This window comes from Hippocampus comes, unplaced genomic scaffold (genome assembly GCF_001891065.2).
Source record: "Hippocampus comes isolate QL1 unplaced genomic scaffold, H_comes_QL1_v1.1 scaffold2, whole genome shotgun sequence".
NCBI lineage: Eukaryota > Metazoa > Chordata > Actinopteri > Syngnathiformes > Syngnathidae > Hippocampus > Hippocampus comes.
This window is the reverse complement of record NW_017805139.1, coordinates 119,843-134,603: the sequence shown is the minus strand read 5'-3', so window position 1 is coordinate 134,603 and position 14,761 is coordinate 119,843. Positions and strand designations below refer to the sequence as shown.

Below are 14,761 nucleotides of genomic sequence, written 5' to 3'. Positions count from 1 at the left end.
TATGAAATGAGGCCTGATCTGGTCCTTGGGCCTTGAGTTTAACATCTGTGCTGTACAGTGTGCTAATTCCTGGCTTTCCGGAAAAACACATTTATCAATTAACTAACAGACTAACAAATAAATCAAGCACATAGTCTGACATATTTTCCCAGTCTTTTCTGCTACCCCTTCATCTAAGGCCGTCTTGATTTCTTCCCTTAGGGGGAAAAAATAAAAGGAGCCAGAGGGTAAATAGATTATACGGTCCATCATCAAAAGATTCAGAGAATCTGGAGAAATCTCTGCATGTGAGCGGCAAGGCTGAAAACCAACATTGACTGCCCTTCGATCCCTCAGGTGGCACTGCATCATTGTGTAAAGGATATTGCCGCATAGCCTCAGGAACTCTTTTGAAAACCATTGTCAGTTAACAAAGTTTGTTGCTACATCTACAATATACTCTACTATGCCAAGGGAACAAAACACTGCCTTCTTCTCTCTGTCTGAGTTCATCTGAAATGGACTGACACAAAGTGGAATCGTGTGCTGTGATCTGACGACTCCACATTTTGAATTGTTATGGGAAATCATGGACGTTGTGTTCTCCAGGCTGAAGAGGATAAGGATCAGCTGGATTGTTATCAAAGTTTCAACGACAGCATCTGCTATGTTATGGGGATGTTTTAGTGTCCATGGCAAGGGTACATTCCAGATCAGTGAAAGCATCATTAATAATTAAAGGTACATACAGATTTTGGAGCAACATATGCTGCTATCCAAGCAATGTCTTTTTCTCTGCAATAAGACAAAGCCAAGCTACATCCTGCACGGCTTTGTAGTACAAGAGTGAGAGGACCAGACTGGCCTGCAAGCAGAACAGAGACATTGAAAACGTGGAGAGCAACATCCATCCATCCATCATCCATTTTCAACACCGCTTATCCTGAACAGGGTCACAGGAGCCTATCCCAGCTGACTTTGAGCGGAAGGCAGACTACACCCTGAACTGGTCATTCGCAGGGCACATATAGAGACAAATATATTTACACCCAGATTAACACCATCACTGAGTGGGAACCCATCCCACGCTGCCCGCACACAAGTCCGGCGGGTGTACCACTACACCATCAACAACTTGTGTGGAGCAACATGAAGCGCAAAATACAACTGAGACCTTATAGTGGTGAGCAACCTAAGTTGTACAATGTACATCTAGCAAAAAGGGAAATAATTCCACCTACAAAGCTTCAACTATTGTCCTAAGTTTCTAAATGCTTATTGAATCTTATTAAAAGGAAAGGTGATGTAACACAGTGGTAAATGTCCAAGCTTTTTTTTGGAACATGTTGCAGGCATCAAATCAAAAGAAGTGAATATTTCACATAGAGCCAGATAGGTTTAATTCCATTGGCCAATGAAATCATTTTATTGTTCATTCGGTTTTCTCTGTGTGATATTAAAACTTGCCCTGTGATTGGCTGGCAACCAGTTCAGGGTGTCCCCCGCCTACTGCCCAAAGACAGCTGGGATAGGCTACAGCACCGCCCGTGACCCTTGTGTCTGGATCAGAAAATGGATGGATGGATGGATGGATGGAGAGATGGATGATATTAAAACTGGTTTGATGAACTGAAACCTTTGTGTGTGATAAATATGCAAAGAACACAGGAAAATATTTTGTTACAAAACTTGTCAGTCATCAGCTGCCAGACCGTAATTGCACTCCATGTAAGGCACTGCTGGGATTTGAACCCAGGATCTCCTGTTTACTAGACAGGCACTTTGACCAACTAAGCTACAGCGCCCATGTGCACTCTCATCACATACTCTGTTTTGACTCACACCAGCCTCGAATCATGCCAACCAATTATAAGCAGGTATTGATGTCTCCCAACTCCCCCACCCCACACATCGCCTTTCAGAATATTAATAAATGAGCGTCCAAGACACAGACCCAGTTATCATACTTTGGTTTTCAGCAAAACCATCATCCCTAACCCAGGTCCTCATAACGTGAGTTCCTGCTGTTTATCAAGACAAACAACCATATCCATCCCGTCACTGAGTGGCAACCGAGACCACGATGCCCGCATACAAGTCAGGCGAGTCTACCACTACAGTATCAGCGACTTCTGCTGTTTAATTCATTCTATTTTCATCTGTCATCTAATCATCTGTTACTGCGTTTGTTTTGGGCTGTGTCATCGTGACTCATTACATTCTTGCCTATTTACCGTTTACCATTTGACAAGAATCAAGCCAACCAAATGGGACCACTATGCTTATGTTGTCTGCTGCACAAAGACAAATATTAGTCACTGTTGATATTTGAAGAGGATTATTCAGATGATTAGTAGCCTACTTGAAGAGGATTATTCAGATGATTAGATTAGATTAGATTAGATTAGATTAGATATCCTTTATTTGTCCCACACTGGGGAAATTTACAGCCTTCAGCAGCAAGATTGTGGGTAGAAAGAAGAGAAAAGAAAGTAGTAGCCTACTGTTATTACTGTTATTGTTATTGAATACGGTCAGTTATTTTCAGTTGGCTGTATTTATCAAGCACCTACCACAACACTAGCAGAAATAAACACAGAAACGCATACACACACACACACACACACACACACACACACACACACACACACACAAAAGTGATGGCACTGAGTTTTACAAACAACACCAAGATGAGATGATTACGTGATGCATAGTTAAATCCAGTGGGCAAAGCTTGTTTTTAGGTGCTTTTGAACCTCAGACAGAGTACTCTAAGTCCGTTCTGGATCTTTGGAAGCCTTTGCTCCATTCACAGGAAAAAAAAAAAACATTACTCATGTAACATGGATTTAATCTGCCGTAGAGAATAGGAATCTTATCTGCTGCAGTAGTGTATGTACTTGAGATAATCAGATCTGTGTCAAATGCTCTGTTAGCTCATAATTAACACGAGGACTCTGCTGAAGAGTAGCACACAGTGAATATGTAATTATGGATCCTGATGTTGTGAATTCTATCAAGCACCAGCATTGGCGCGTGTGTTTCTTTTGCACGACACAGTTGATCTACAGAAGCTCTCGATCTATCGATCTCTCTCTCTCTCTGTCTCTCTCTCATTTTCTCTTTCCGATTAGAATGAAACTGAATGCCAAACCCGAAGGAAAATGCTCCATATAAACACACTTCAATCGGAATAGCCTGTGTGCGCATGCTCTCTCTTGATGTAAATTGCAGTGACTGTTTACACACTTGAAAATGGTGGCTTCCAACTAGAGCTGGTTGGCGATGGGAGAGCTTGTTTTAAATTACATGTAACTTGTTTTGATCAAGCTGCTGCTTTCATGAGTTTAAAAATGGGAGCAACTGCTGAGTAAAGATCCTTCACTCAATTAATGTCTTCTAAAAATTAGCTGATCAGGATAGCATGCAGTTGGTACTGACACTGTATATAACTCTGCAACAGTTATGTCAGCAAAAACCCATTATCAAGTATCAAGTATCAAATACAACTTTATTGTCAAATGTATACAGCATAGATGAAATTTCCTCTCTCTTAAACAGACAACAGACAACAAGAGGAGCCGCTGCAGGTGCCCGCGCCGCCATCAAAAGAACACTTAACATAAAATGACAAAATAATGCAACACAACTCATAAAACAGACAGTTGTGCCATCTTAACCACTTTTCCTCCTTTCACTTTGTTGTTTGAAGCAGTAATAGCTCCTTTCTTCTCATCGTCGGCTCCTCAAGCCATGCATCCATCCAGCCGCAGACTGTCCATCAGCACCGACCTTTCCGCTGAACAAAGCGGGGCTGTGAAAATGCTGCCTATTTCAGGCGCAAGACACAAGCGCCCCGGAGCTGTCCAGCAACGACAGTCAAATGGCGCCGACATTCCTCCCAATCTAAATCAGTGCTGGTACACGTGTGCCCACCTAGCACAGATTCTTCTTCTTTGACGAATATCGTGGCCAAAAATGCTGAAAACAGTCCACATCAGGTCCACACGACGTAACAACAACACCATGTGACAAACAAAAGACAAAAACAACAAAAAACGCAAGGCTCTTGAAGAGCACTTGCCGACGGCTGCCTACTCAGGTGCCATCTTGGAAAAAAAAAATGGACGTTGAGGTTCCCCTATCCAGCCTATTTTGGACGTCTCCCTCCTCCAACACACCTGATTCAAATGATCAATTCATCAGCAAGCTCTGAAAGCCTGATAATGATCATTATCATTTGAATTGTAGGTGCTGGAGGAGGGAAACATCTAAAACAGGCCCTTGAGGTTGGAAACCTCTGATATAGAGCTGCTACACCAACTGATCACCAAAGTAGCTGCTTGGACAAGGATCGGGGTTGCTGTTTTCCTTGCACGTACACAATAATTGCAATGCTATGGATTCAATGTAAAATTAAGTGACATTTGTACCTGGTGGCCCGGTGGTCGACTAGTTAGCATATCGGCGTCACACTGTAGAGGTGCAGGGTTCGATTCTGGCTCTGGCCTTCCTCTGTGGATTTTGCATATTGCCTGCATTGTTTTTCTCTGGGTGCTCCGGTTTCCTCCCACATCCCAAAAATATGCCTGGCAGGTTAATGGAACACTCTAAATCAGGGGTCACCAACCTTTTTTGTCCCGCGGACCGCTTTATGTCAGACAATATTTTCAGGGACCGGCATTTAAGGTGTGGTGGAAATAATACAACAAAATAATATGGTATGAGCTGCATGAAAACTGTGGTGTTTTCGAAATATAATAATAAACACAAGGAGCGTCTAATCTGGTCGCAACACTCTGATCGCTATGGTAATGTTTAATGCCTTCAAAATACGATACAACGCAAATTCAAAGTGCATGAAAATGACGACTCACCACAGCCCCGAGCTTGATTTTCTGCAACCAGACGGTCCCATCTCGGGGTAATAGGAGACAATGACACCTCAAGTGTGTGGTTTATGTCCAGTCTACTTCGTAATTTTGTTATAGTCGCCGTTGCTGCAGAAACCCCCCCCCCCCCCCCCCACCTCACACAGGTAGGATGTCGGAAATAGCAACAGTGCTATTGTGGCGATCTCAGAGTATTCAGCCATAACTTCAATCCAGTTGTCTCGAACATACTTTTAAGGCCGCCGTAATTTGCGATCTCCAGCAGTTTTTTTTACTCATTTTGCGAGCTCTGGCGTTTTGTTTTTAGCGTAATCGGTCACGTGACGGAGAAGCATGGCTTGACGTGTGTCAAACTTGACACAGACGGATGTAACGGAGAATCCGGTAATTTTTCAAAATAAAACATCTTTCGTATTCCGAAATAAATGAAACGGAATTAAGGCAAGTTCTTTCTGTGCGGCCCGGTACCAAATGCCCTGCGGACCAGTACCGGTCCGCGGACCAGCGGTTGGGGACCCCTACTCTAAATTGTCCCGAGGTGGGAGTGTGAGCGCGGATGGTTGTTCGTCTGTGTGTGCCCTGCAATTGCCTGGCAACCAGTTCAGGGTGTCCCCCGCCTACTGCCCGAAGACAGCAGGGATAGGCTCCAGCATGCCGCGCGACCCATGTGAGGATAAGCGGATCAGAAAATGGATGGATGGATGGATGGATGGACATTTGTACCTAGCACTCAAAAGCAGACAATTCATTCATTGGTTTAAAAAGCTTCAGGTTGATATTTAAAGAAACCGAGCGATCAGGAAGCAGTTGTCGGGGATACATGATGGAGGGAGGAGACTACTGTGTGTTGATCGTCCTTCTGTCCTGGATGAGTGTTGCATTACAAGGAACTGTCTCCAACCTGACAAAATCAATTATGATGAATAATGAATGTCTTCAGATGATAATGGTTCACTGCATATTTTATCAGAGCTGCCATCGCTCTTGCACATGCACATTGGTTTAATTTTCCTGGCGGGTGAATTCTTGAGAAAAGAATGTGGATATTTCACTAAACGTTTGTGCAACACGCAAGAGGGATTTTTCTACTCCATTTATCCGACATCAATAAATCCATGGCTAGTTTCCTGATGGAATGGCTCAGGGTGGATGACATTTCCACAATGATTTTGTCAAAGTGCCTTTAAAAATCAAGTTCATCCATTCATTCATTTTCTGTTCCACTTATCCTCACAAGGGTCGCGGGGGGAAAAAATCCAGTTAAACAATGAATGGAAAAGGTAAACAGTTTCATGTTTCCATAAGTGGAAATCACTTTGTCTAATACTGAGATTAGCGCTATTTTTGGGTCAAACAACACGGGCATACCCTAAAACACGTTATCTGCAAAAAGGCACCTTTGTGATTTTTGTGATTTTACTCAGTTTTGTTTGTATTCCTTCCATAGCCTGATCACATTTCGATCCAGTAGCGTAGAGCATGTGTCTTGATTCATATCACCCTCTTGTGGTACAATCGATTTCCAACAAGTGCATACAGAATGCTTCTGCAGTTCTGTGAAATCTTGATTCAAAAGAATGCAAGATGGAATACTTTTGGAATGGATTCAGTCATTGTTCATTGGTGCGGCTTCATTAGACAGGTGATTTTGATCACATTTGAATACGTTTCAATCAGACCTATTTGTTGCTATTTTCTCTAACTATACAGTATGTAAGTTGTGACAGCTACACCTTCCTTTCTAAAAACATGGATATTACATGACTTGATTGAAGACTCTAAATTGCCCATTGGTGTAAATGTGAGTGTGACTGATTGTCTGTATGACGCCCAGTCCAGGTTGTACCCCACTTCTTTCCATAAGGGGTCAGCTCCAGAACACCTGTGACCCTAATGAGAACAAGTGGTTGTGAAAAAATGATTGATGGATGTACACAAGATAAAGCTACATTTTCAACGCTTAACTGCTAGTGTCAGCAACACCCCCCCAGCCCAGCCTAAGAAATTGTGGTCTTCATATGAGTTCTTCCTCAAACAACCATCCATTTTCTGCACCGCTAATCCTCATGAGGGCCATAGGTGAACGGGAGCGTCTTGCATCTGACTTTGGATGCACACGCTGCCCTGGTCGCCAGCCAATTGCAGTGCATGTATAGACAAATAACCATTACTTACATTCATACCTTTGAACAACTAAGAGTCTAACATGCATGTTTTTGGAATGTGGGAGGCAGGAAAGTCCCCATAGAAAAGGCAGGCAAGCATGGGGAGATTAAGCCGACTCCGCATACGAGGGCCTGAGTCGAGATTCAAACCTTGGACCACTTGACTGTGAGGCAATGTACAAACCACAATTATTCTCAGTTCAACTGCTTTCACAACAGCTGCAATTTTACATTAAGAATTATGAACAAACTGCGGTATGGGGTTATTTTTGCTGCTTAAATGTCCTTTGTGTTGTCACATGTAGGTCTTCTGATAATAACCATACTCGTATACAGATTTCCCTAATGAGGTTACATGGACAATTACAGTGTGGTAAGAAGTTCAAGTAATGTCTGTCAGACTCAATAAATTTGCCCTTTAATCCAAATAAAAAGAGAGCCTCCTGAGCACTGCAGTGCTTTGTTGACACAAAACTCAAGGCCAGATGTACTCGGGATGATAGAATATGAAGTGCAATTCATAGCAACTTGAGGACAGACCAAATGTATGTATTTCAATTAAAGAAAAAAACAAAGAACAGAACAAAATGCATACTTTTGATGTGCCTCTGGCTGTGATCAGTGGTCTTCAAAATGGCCCAAGGACACCCACCCACCCACTCACTTTCTATATCCACTTCCTGTTCAGGTTCATGGGGAGGCTGGAGCAGATACAGCCTGGTGTAAGTGTTGAATAATTTTATCTAATCTTCAATAATAATTATAATAATATTTTTTCTTATATTTTATTTAAAGGCACTTTTAAGTTAGTTTAGTCAAGGATGCCGTACAACAGGGGTGTGAAACTCAATTTTGTCATGGAGTTATGTCTTCCCTCAGAGGGCCGTTTATGACTGTGAATCCATGAAAATGTTTAATCATCTCATCGCATTGTTACCAGTACATGTACAAAACAAATGAATTAATTACTTGTTTTGAAATCAGTCCAGTCAACTATAATACTTTGTTCAATTATTGTTCAAGTGAGTGTAAACAGGGTAATAAAAGCATTACTCACCTGTGACCCAAACTATATGTGGTACATTATCACTGAATGCCACAGTGCATGCTTTTAGGACACACATGCATTTTCTTTATTCCTTGTCCTCATTTGGTTCACTTGGGTCTAAACCAGCTGGCTTAAGGCTGAGAGGTGTTGTACACCTTGGATTGGTCGCCTGTCAATCGCAGGGCACATATGGACAAACAACCATTCACACCTATGGGGAATTTGAATCTTTGGTTGACCTGACATGCTTATTTTGGGTGAATGTGGGAGAGAACTTTTTTGTAAATGTGCAGTTTCCTTATGATACAGTGACCTGAATGGAAATATTAAGGCCCTGTCATATTTTAATTTTACACAAATAAATACTGAGGGCATTTAGGTGTTTAAGTGGTTCGAACATTTGCCTCATTGTTGCGAGGTTCAGCGTTCAAAGGCCTCCCTGAGCAAAATTTGCATTGTCCTCCTGTACTTAAAAAAATCTTGGCTGATCTAAACTTATTAGTTGATTATCAGTCTAACGGTGTGCTTTCCAAAACATGTCAGCATGATTTAATTGTGTAAGTAATCATATGCAAAAGTCTGCAATTGTCAAAATTGATATCTCAAGAACATAAGAAATCCTTTATTAGTCTCGCAATGGAGAAATTCCCAATTCACAGCAGCAAAGTTATGAAAGGAAGAAGTAGAAGAACAAAATATAGGAGCTGTTGGAAAGGCAGCCACTCTCGCGGTACCATCTTGAAGTCAAAATAACAAAATAACACAACACAACACATAAGACTCAGACAGTCGTGCATACAGTAATATGAATTCGTTGGAGTATTTGATGAATGCTGATGGAATGGAGTGACTACCACCATATCCTTCAATGGGATTGAGGATTTTTTTCCCTTGCTATGAGGTGAAGATTACATGAACAGTGGGCTCAGGACCAGAGGCCCCTGCTCAATGGAATGGGTGCTACAACATCATAGATCAGCGTTGGGGATGGGTTGAGAGATTTGCTGTGTTCCTTCGCCTGTGACGGCTACCAAAATCTATGGCCAAACTGTGAAAATAAATAAATAAATGGAACGACAAAAAAATGCTTTAGAATGAAATTTCAGATTAACGAAATAAACGTTTCTTTTCATAATCAGTTGTGTTACGTTCTGCTTTTGGAGGATCATAAACGCGCAGGGCTTACTCATGCAGGGTATCACCAATGAGTTCGGGCTACACAAGCCAAAAAAGGTTGGGGACCACTGCATTAACTGACACCCTGCAAAGTAAAAACTGCGACCTCTGCTGTGTTCATCGAGGAACAACGTGTTGAGGCTCCACGTGTACCAAATTTATTGAACCACAAAACGACGCACTCGTGAAGGAAGAAGACGCTGTAGCTGTCCTATAATAATAAAAGTGTAAATAGGCAAACGATAAAGGGAGAGTGTAGATATTTGAGTAGGTCTTGGAAATGATTGCCCGCTTTGTAGACTGGAATGTTGGAGTAAAAGAAGAAAATCCTCAAAACGTATATGAAAGAAAGCAAGATTTAAACCGAATTCAAGAGAACCACACAACTGTGAGGCAAACCACGAGGTCAATGTGCTGCCGAACTTCAGAGAGTTTCATTTATAAAAAAAGAATTTACACTTTTAGCTGACACGTTTTCATCAAATAGTGACTTGAATTATAACCCTAACACACACACACACACACACACACACGCAGAATATAAATTATTAAGGGCAGTAGGGTGCGCTTGTTAGCAAATCAGCCTCAAAGTTGGGAGGATCTGGTCTCAATTTTGGTGAAGGCCCATTCTCACCTGTTTATTTTTTTGAGAACATACAAAATGTTTATTTTTGACGTAGTACCAGTCGTGTGCATCTCATCCCCATTGTTGCTGTATTTAATGTTTCTTGTGTATGTACTAGTTGATTGCTGTATTTTATTTGATCTATTTATTTGCAGTACTGTCACTTGCGGGGTCATTTTTCAGTGTAACTGGAGTAAAAGAATGAACATCAAAGAGTCAGAAACGACAGCAAACCCCACCCAGTTTGATGGGGTGCATCCCATTGGTTCGTGCGTTTGTAGATCAGCTCGCCCTAAATTCAGCGGCTCTCATTGGCCGACAGTGACGACAATCTCAGACCCGCACCCCGCCCACCTTAGCGGATCAAGTTTGAATGAACTGCAACAGCCTTGGTTTGGAGGTGCCAGCAGCGTTTGTGTTAATTATTAAAAGTGTCTATCAAAGGGCGCGTTGAACCAGAATGGAGATGAAGAAGAGAATTCACCTGGAACTGCGGAACCGTACTCCGTCAGACGTAAGTTAGCATGCGTACCATCGCTTTGGCTTCTCACAGGAGGGTGAACGCTTTCGGGTGCGTTCTTGAGGTGTTTGAGAAAGAGAGAGAGATGCAAAGTTTGTCAAGTGTGAGGGGGATGCGGACGTCATGCTGCGAACATGTTGACAAGTGACAGGTGCTGCCGGCGCGTCAATTCCATCTCCGTGGTGGGGCCATATAAACAAGGCAAGCGGCTCGAGAAGCCATACAAGTGTAACTTTTTGATCTGCGAAGCGCTCGTATTCGTTCTTGCTCGTATAGTATTGACACGATACATTTGCGCTGCCTTTTATCAAATAACGGTTTTTGAGCCATGTCGCAACGAAAGTAATGACAAATGAATTCTGAAAACCTTGAGGTGTCGCTCTCCTGCTCCACCCAGCACCCCTGGTTAGCGCGGCTCAACACTTACTGTACTAGTGCGATGGTGAGTCGTACTGTAGTGCACCGCAAACATTGGAGGGCAACTCTGCTTAGCAAACACCGTTTTCGTACTCGCCTTCAACCATAGAGAAAGTACTAAGCCATTCTCATTCCGTTCGCAAGCATTAGTGCTGGTGTCAGCTGGGTACTTCTTTGAAGCTGTCGTGCCATTTTCACTGGGTCGTAGCCATCCTTAGAAAACGCCTCGCTTTAACATCGACGCGTGGTGGTTTCTAGAAGCAGGACACACGCCGCCATTTTACTCCCATCAAAGCTCCGATTTTAAAACAGTCGAACGCCGGGTTTTATTCGATTCAAACGACGAGCAGTTTTATATCTGGTTATAAATAGCAACCTATAGGAGCCCATCGATGCTATCTGCTTTTGTTTGTCGTAAACAACAGGAAGAAACGTTTGCCGAGGTGGCTGCGGCGCAATCCTCCTGATTTGCCCCTCCTACTGACAAATGACCCAGTGGACTAGAATGTTTGGCTGCGATTTTTTCGGACCAACGTGCCTCTCAGTCGTTCACACGCGTCTCTGCTCCGTATAACAAATGAAGTTCACCGATTTTCATAAGGATACGTAAATAAATGTATGATTTATATAATGATGAATGAGTCAAATAATCGCGAGAAGAATAACTGTAGCGGAATAATATCACAGAGGTCTGTGTTCCGGTTCTCGATGCTGGTTGGTGTCACATTCAAAGGTCTCATCACTCATGTGAATATCCATCCGCTCAACTCACAGTACAGTACTTTCTGTATTTACTGTATTTGATCAGGTTGTTATCATCATGCAGTGCCCTACTCAATACACGACTCGAAGCAAAGCATTTCATGAAAGCAGGGGTGAGCAAAGTAGACTTGTTTTAAAATTGATCTATTTATTTCACACATCTTTAAAACTGCCTAGCCTTTAATCTGACCACTACCAAGAGTTTTGTGATTTTTGTTGTTGTTTACATTTATTGAGATACTTTCTCGGTGAAATTGATTAATTCGAATGTAATTATCATTTTCTTATCATTCATCTCATTTAATAATTGGTTGGCTCATCATCTATTGTAAAAAACAAATAATTCAGTTTATATATACATAGCGATCGACCGATCGACCTACCGACCTAGCCCATCTATCTATCTATCTATCTATCTATCTATCTATCTATCTATCTATCTATCTATCTATCTTCCTTCCTTCCTTCAACACCGCCTATCCTAACAGGGTTACGGGACGGTGCTGGAGCCTATCCCAGCTGACCTTGGGCGAAAGGCGGACTACATTTGAACTGGTTGCCAGTCAGTCGCATAGAGACAAACAACCATTCATAGCCACATTCATACCGTCACTGAGTGAGAACCGATCCCATGCTGTCCCCACAGAAGACAATCTATCGTACCCATACACCATCAGCGACACGCACGCACGCACGCACGCACACACGCACACACACACACACACACACACACACATCTACATATATACATACATATATATTACAGTATACACACACACACACACACACACACGCACATATACATACGTGTGTGTGTGTGTGTGTGTGTGTGTATACTGTAATATATATGTATGTATGATGTGTACATTGATGATTCATTTGTCTCAAACCACAAGGAACATCGAATCATTCAGTATTCCAAGCGCAACATGCCCTCACTGGTAATCCCAACATCGTCAAACACTATTATATATGTATGTATGTATGTATTTGTGTGTGTGTGTGTGTGTGTGTGTGTGTGTGTGTGTGTGTGTGTGTGTGTGTGTGTGTGTACGCATTTAAAGAACTACAGTCTCGAATAGGCTAGTATTTTCGTGGCGTGACATGTTTTAAAATGATGTTACAGGCGTAATACGGGGCTAGGGTGGGATGATTTTTCCCAAAAATCATTTTAATGATATTCTGCAGGCAGGTCACACTGACGGAATAAAATATATGATGAAAAGCATTTTTTGAATCGCAAACTCCCCTTTAAGACAAGTATATGTATATAGCATAGTAGGCCTGAGTGTTCATCAAAAATGAGGTTTTGTCTTAAAATTGATATCAAATATTGTAAGCCGCTGTAATGATATAAAAGGGGGGCTACTTAAATAACGATTTGATTAAAATATTTTGCAAATAATAGTTCAGAAAAAAATGATAAAAATGAAGGAACAAACTGATGTTAAAGCTTCAAGGTACCCGTATTGCACTTAAATGTTAAATACAACTGAACTGTACTAGAATCTTTCGAATACCACCAGAAGGAGCCTGCATACCACCAGTGGCACTCATACAGTACTGTACTGAGAATCACTGGATTAGAGCTATTCAAATATGCTTTGTGCTATTAATTAACACTTAATTCAGCATAGGGGGTCCCAAAAATCTTTTGTGAGGATGATTCTTCTTTAGCTTCATGTTATTTGTTTTGCTTTAATCATTGATCATTTTGGATTTGCAAATGATAACCAGACTATCATGTGTTTGCGCTGTAGGTCAAAGAGCTTGTTCTTGACAACTGTTGCTCCAATGACGGCAAGCTCGAGGGTCTAACCGATGAATTTGAGGAGCTGGTATTTCTGAGCACAATGAGGGTTGGTCTGACCACAGTCGCCAACTTGCCGAAGCTAAAAAAGCTCAAGAAGGTTGGTTTCTTCTTCTTCTTCTTCTTCTGGTTTGGTTACATGAATAACCTGTTAAGAGTGTGTCCTTCTGATGGTTTGAATCATGCACAGCTTGAACTCAGCTATAACAAGATATCAGGAGGCTTGGAAGTGTTGGTAGAGAAATGCCCCAATCTCACTCATCTCAATTTAGGCGGCAACAGGATTAAAGACCTCAGCACCATTGAACCACTGGTGAGTTAAAAATGGTTGAAATGGTAGTGACAAATCACTCGATCAAACCAAAACAAATATGAATGTAACGAATGTCGATACTCATTAAATTTTTATGATTTGCCTTGATTATCATTGTAATGGAAAAAATGTTTCATTATTATTATTATTATTATTATTATTATTATTATTGTTATTATTACTACAATTTCATTCCGGTGTTTTTCACTCATTATCTTTATAATGTTCATTGTAATGAAATTGTCTACAACCCTGCGCCCTGATGTCCACCCTTCGAATGTCTCAAGTATTTCCTGTCAAAAAATGAAAATAAAAAATCTTTACAATGGTCCAAATGAATGCACAGCACCCTTAGCAGTTAGATTATACGTGCAAGCACACGCAGCTTTTCTGAAAAGTAAATATCAAGAATTCCGAGGACAGAAATGACCGAATTTCAAACAATAGAAATGTGTAATAATATGAACAGCTGTTATCGTCATAAATTTGTTTTTTATGAAACATTGTCAAACCAGAAAATATAGTTGCTGGAGTACTGAATAGCGTTTACAACCCCTTCAGATGTTACGGGATTCGAATGCCTTTATGGTCAAGACCTCAGGCATTGCAAAGGAAAAGAAATGTGTCAGTAAATTTTTCTAAATTGACTACAAAACCTATGAAATTATGAATTGGTAGTTTCATGTATTGTTTTCGTTGGAAAATGACAATGAGATGAGCAGGTTAATGTCCTTATCAGGGATTTAATGGACATTGCGATGGCAACCATTCAGAGATGAAAGTCCTCCGTATTTTCCCGGAATTCCGGGTTTTTCACATTTTTATGAAAATCTCTCCGGACAATTGAGGAAAATTTGCCTAAAATTAATCCGGATATTAGTTGACAACATTGAACGAAGACGCGTTTGAGTTCGTTGTTTTGCTTTCACGAGCGTAGCCATGTTGAGACACTAACACTAGTAACAGTAGAGATTTTCGTCTCTTTATCAACACATTTGCTAAACCCCAGTGGAACGAATAAAAGACACCGTGGACAAGACAGTTGTCGTAAAAA

At 41.4% G+C, this 14,761-nt stretch overlaps 1 protein-coding gene and 1 non-coding gene across 7 annotated transcripts in view; one reads left to right on the top strand and one right to left on the bottom strand.

Annotated features, from left to right (window-relative positions):
• Nucleotides 1-1,710: 1,710 nt before the first annotated feature.
• On the bottom strand, nucleotides 1,711-1,784 carry trnat-agu (transfer RNA threonine (anticodon AGU)). Its single transcript has one exon. It is a non-coding gene; the product is annotated as a tRNA-Thr (tRNA).
• Nucleotides 1,785-9,959: 8,175 nt separating this feature from the next.
• Nucleotides 9,960-14,761, top strand: part of anp32a (acidic (leucine-rich) nuclear phosphoprotein 32 family, member A) — a 7,187-nt gene continuing 2,385 nt past the window's right edge. Inside the window, exons 1-3 of one of the 6 annotated variants that reach the window (XM_019867476.1) lie at nucleotides 9,960-10,399; nucleotides 13,345-13,494; nucleotides 13,585-13,707. In XM_019867476.1, coding sequence (XP_019723035.1) covers nucleotides 10,346-10,399; nucleotides 13,345-13,494; nucleotides 13,585-13,707 — 327 coding nt within the window. In that variant the 5' untranslated portion in view covers nucleotides 9,960-10,345. Of the gene's footprint in view, nucleotides 10,400-10,874; nucleotides 10,989-11,629; nucleotides 11,698-13,344; nucleotides 13,495-13,584; nucleotides 13,708-14,761 lie in introns of those variants that run through there. The other 5 variants (XM_019867477.1, XM_019867474.1, XM_019867475.1 and 2 more) reach the window with 5 other exon arrangements.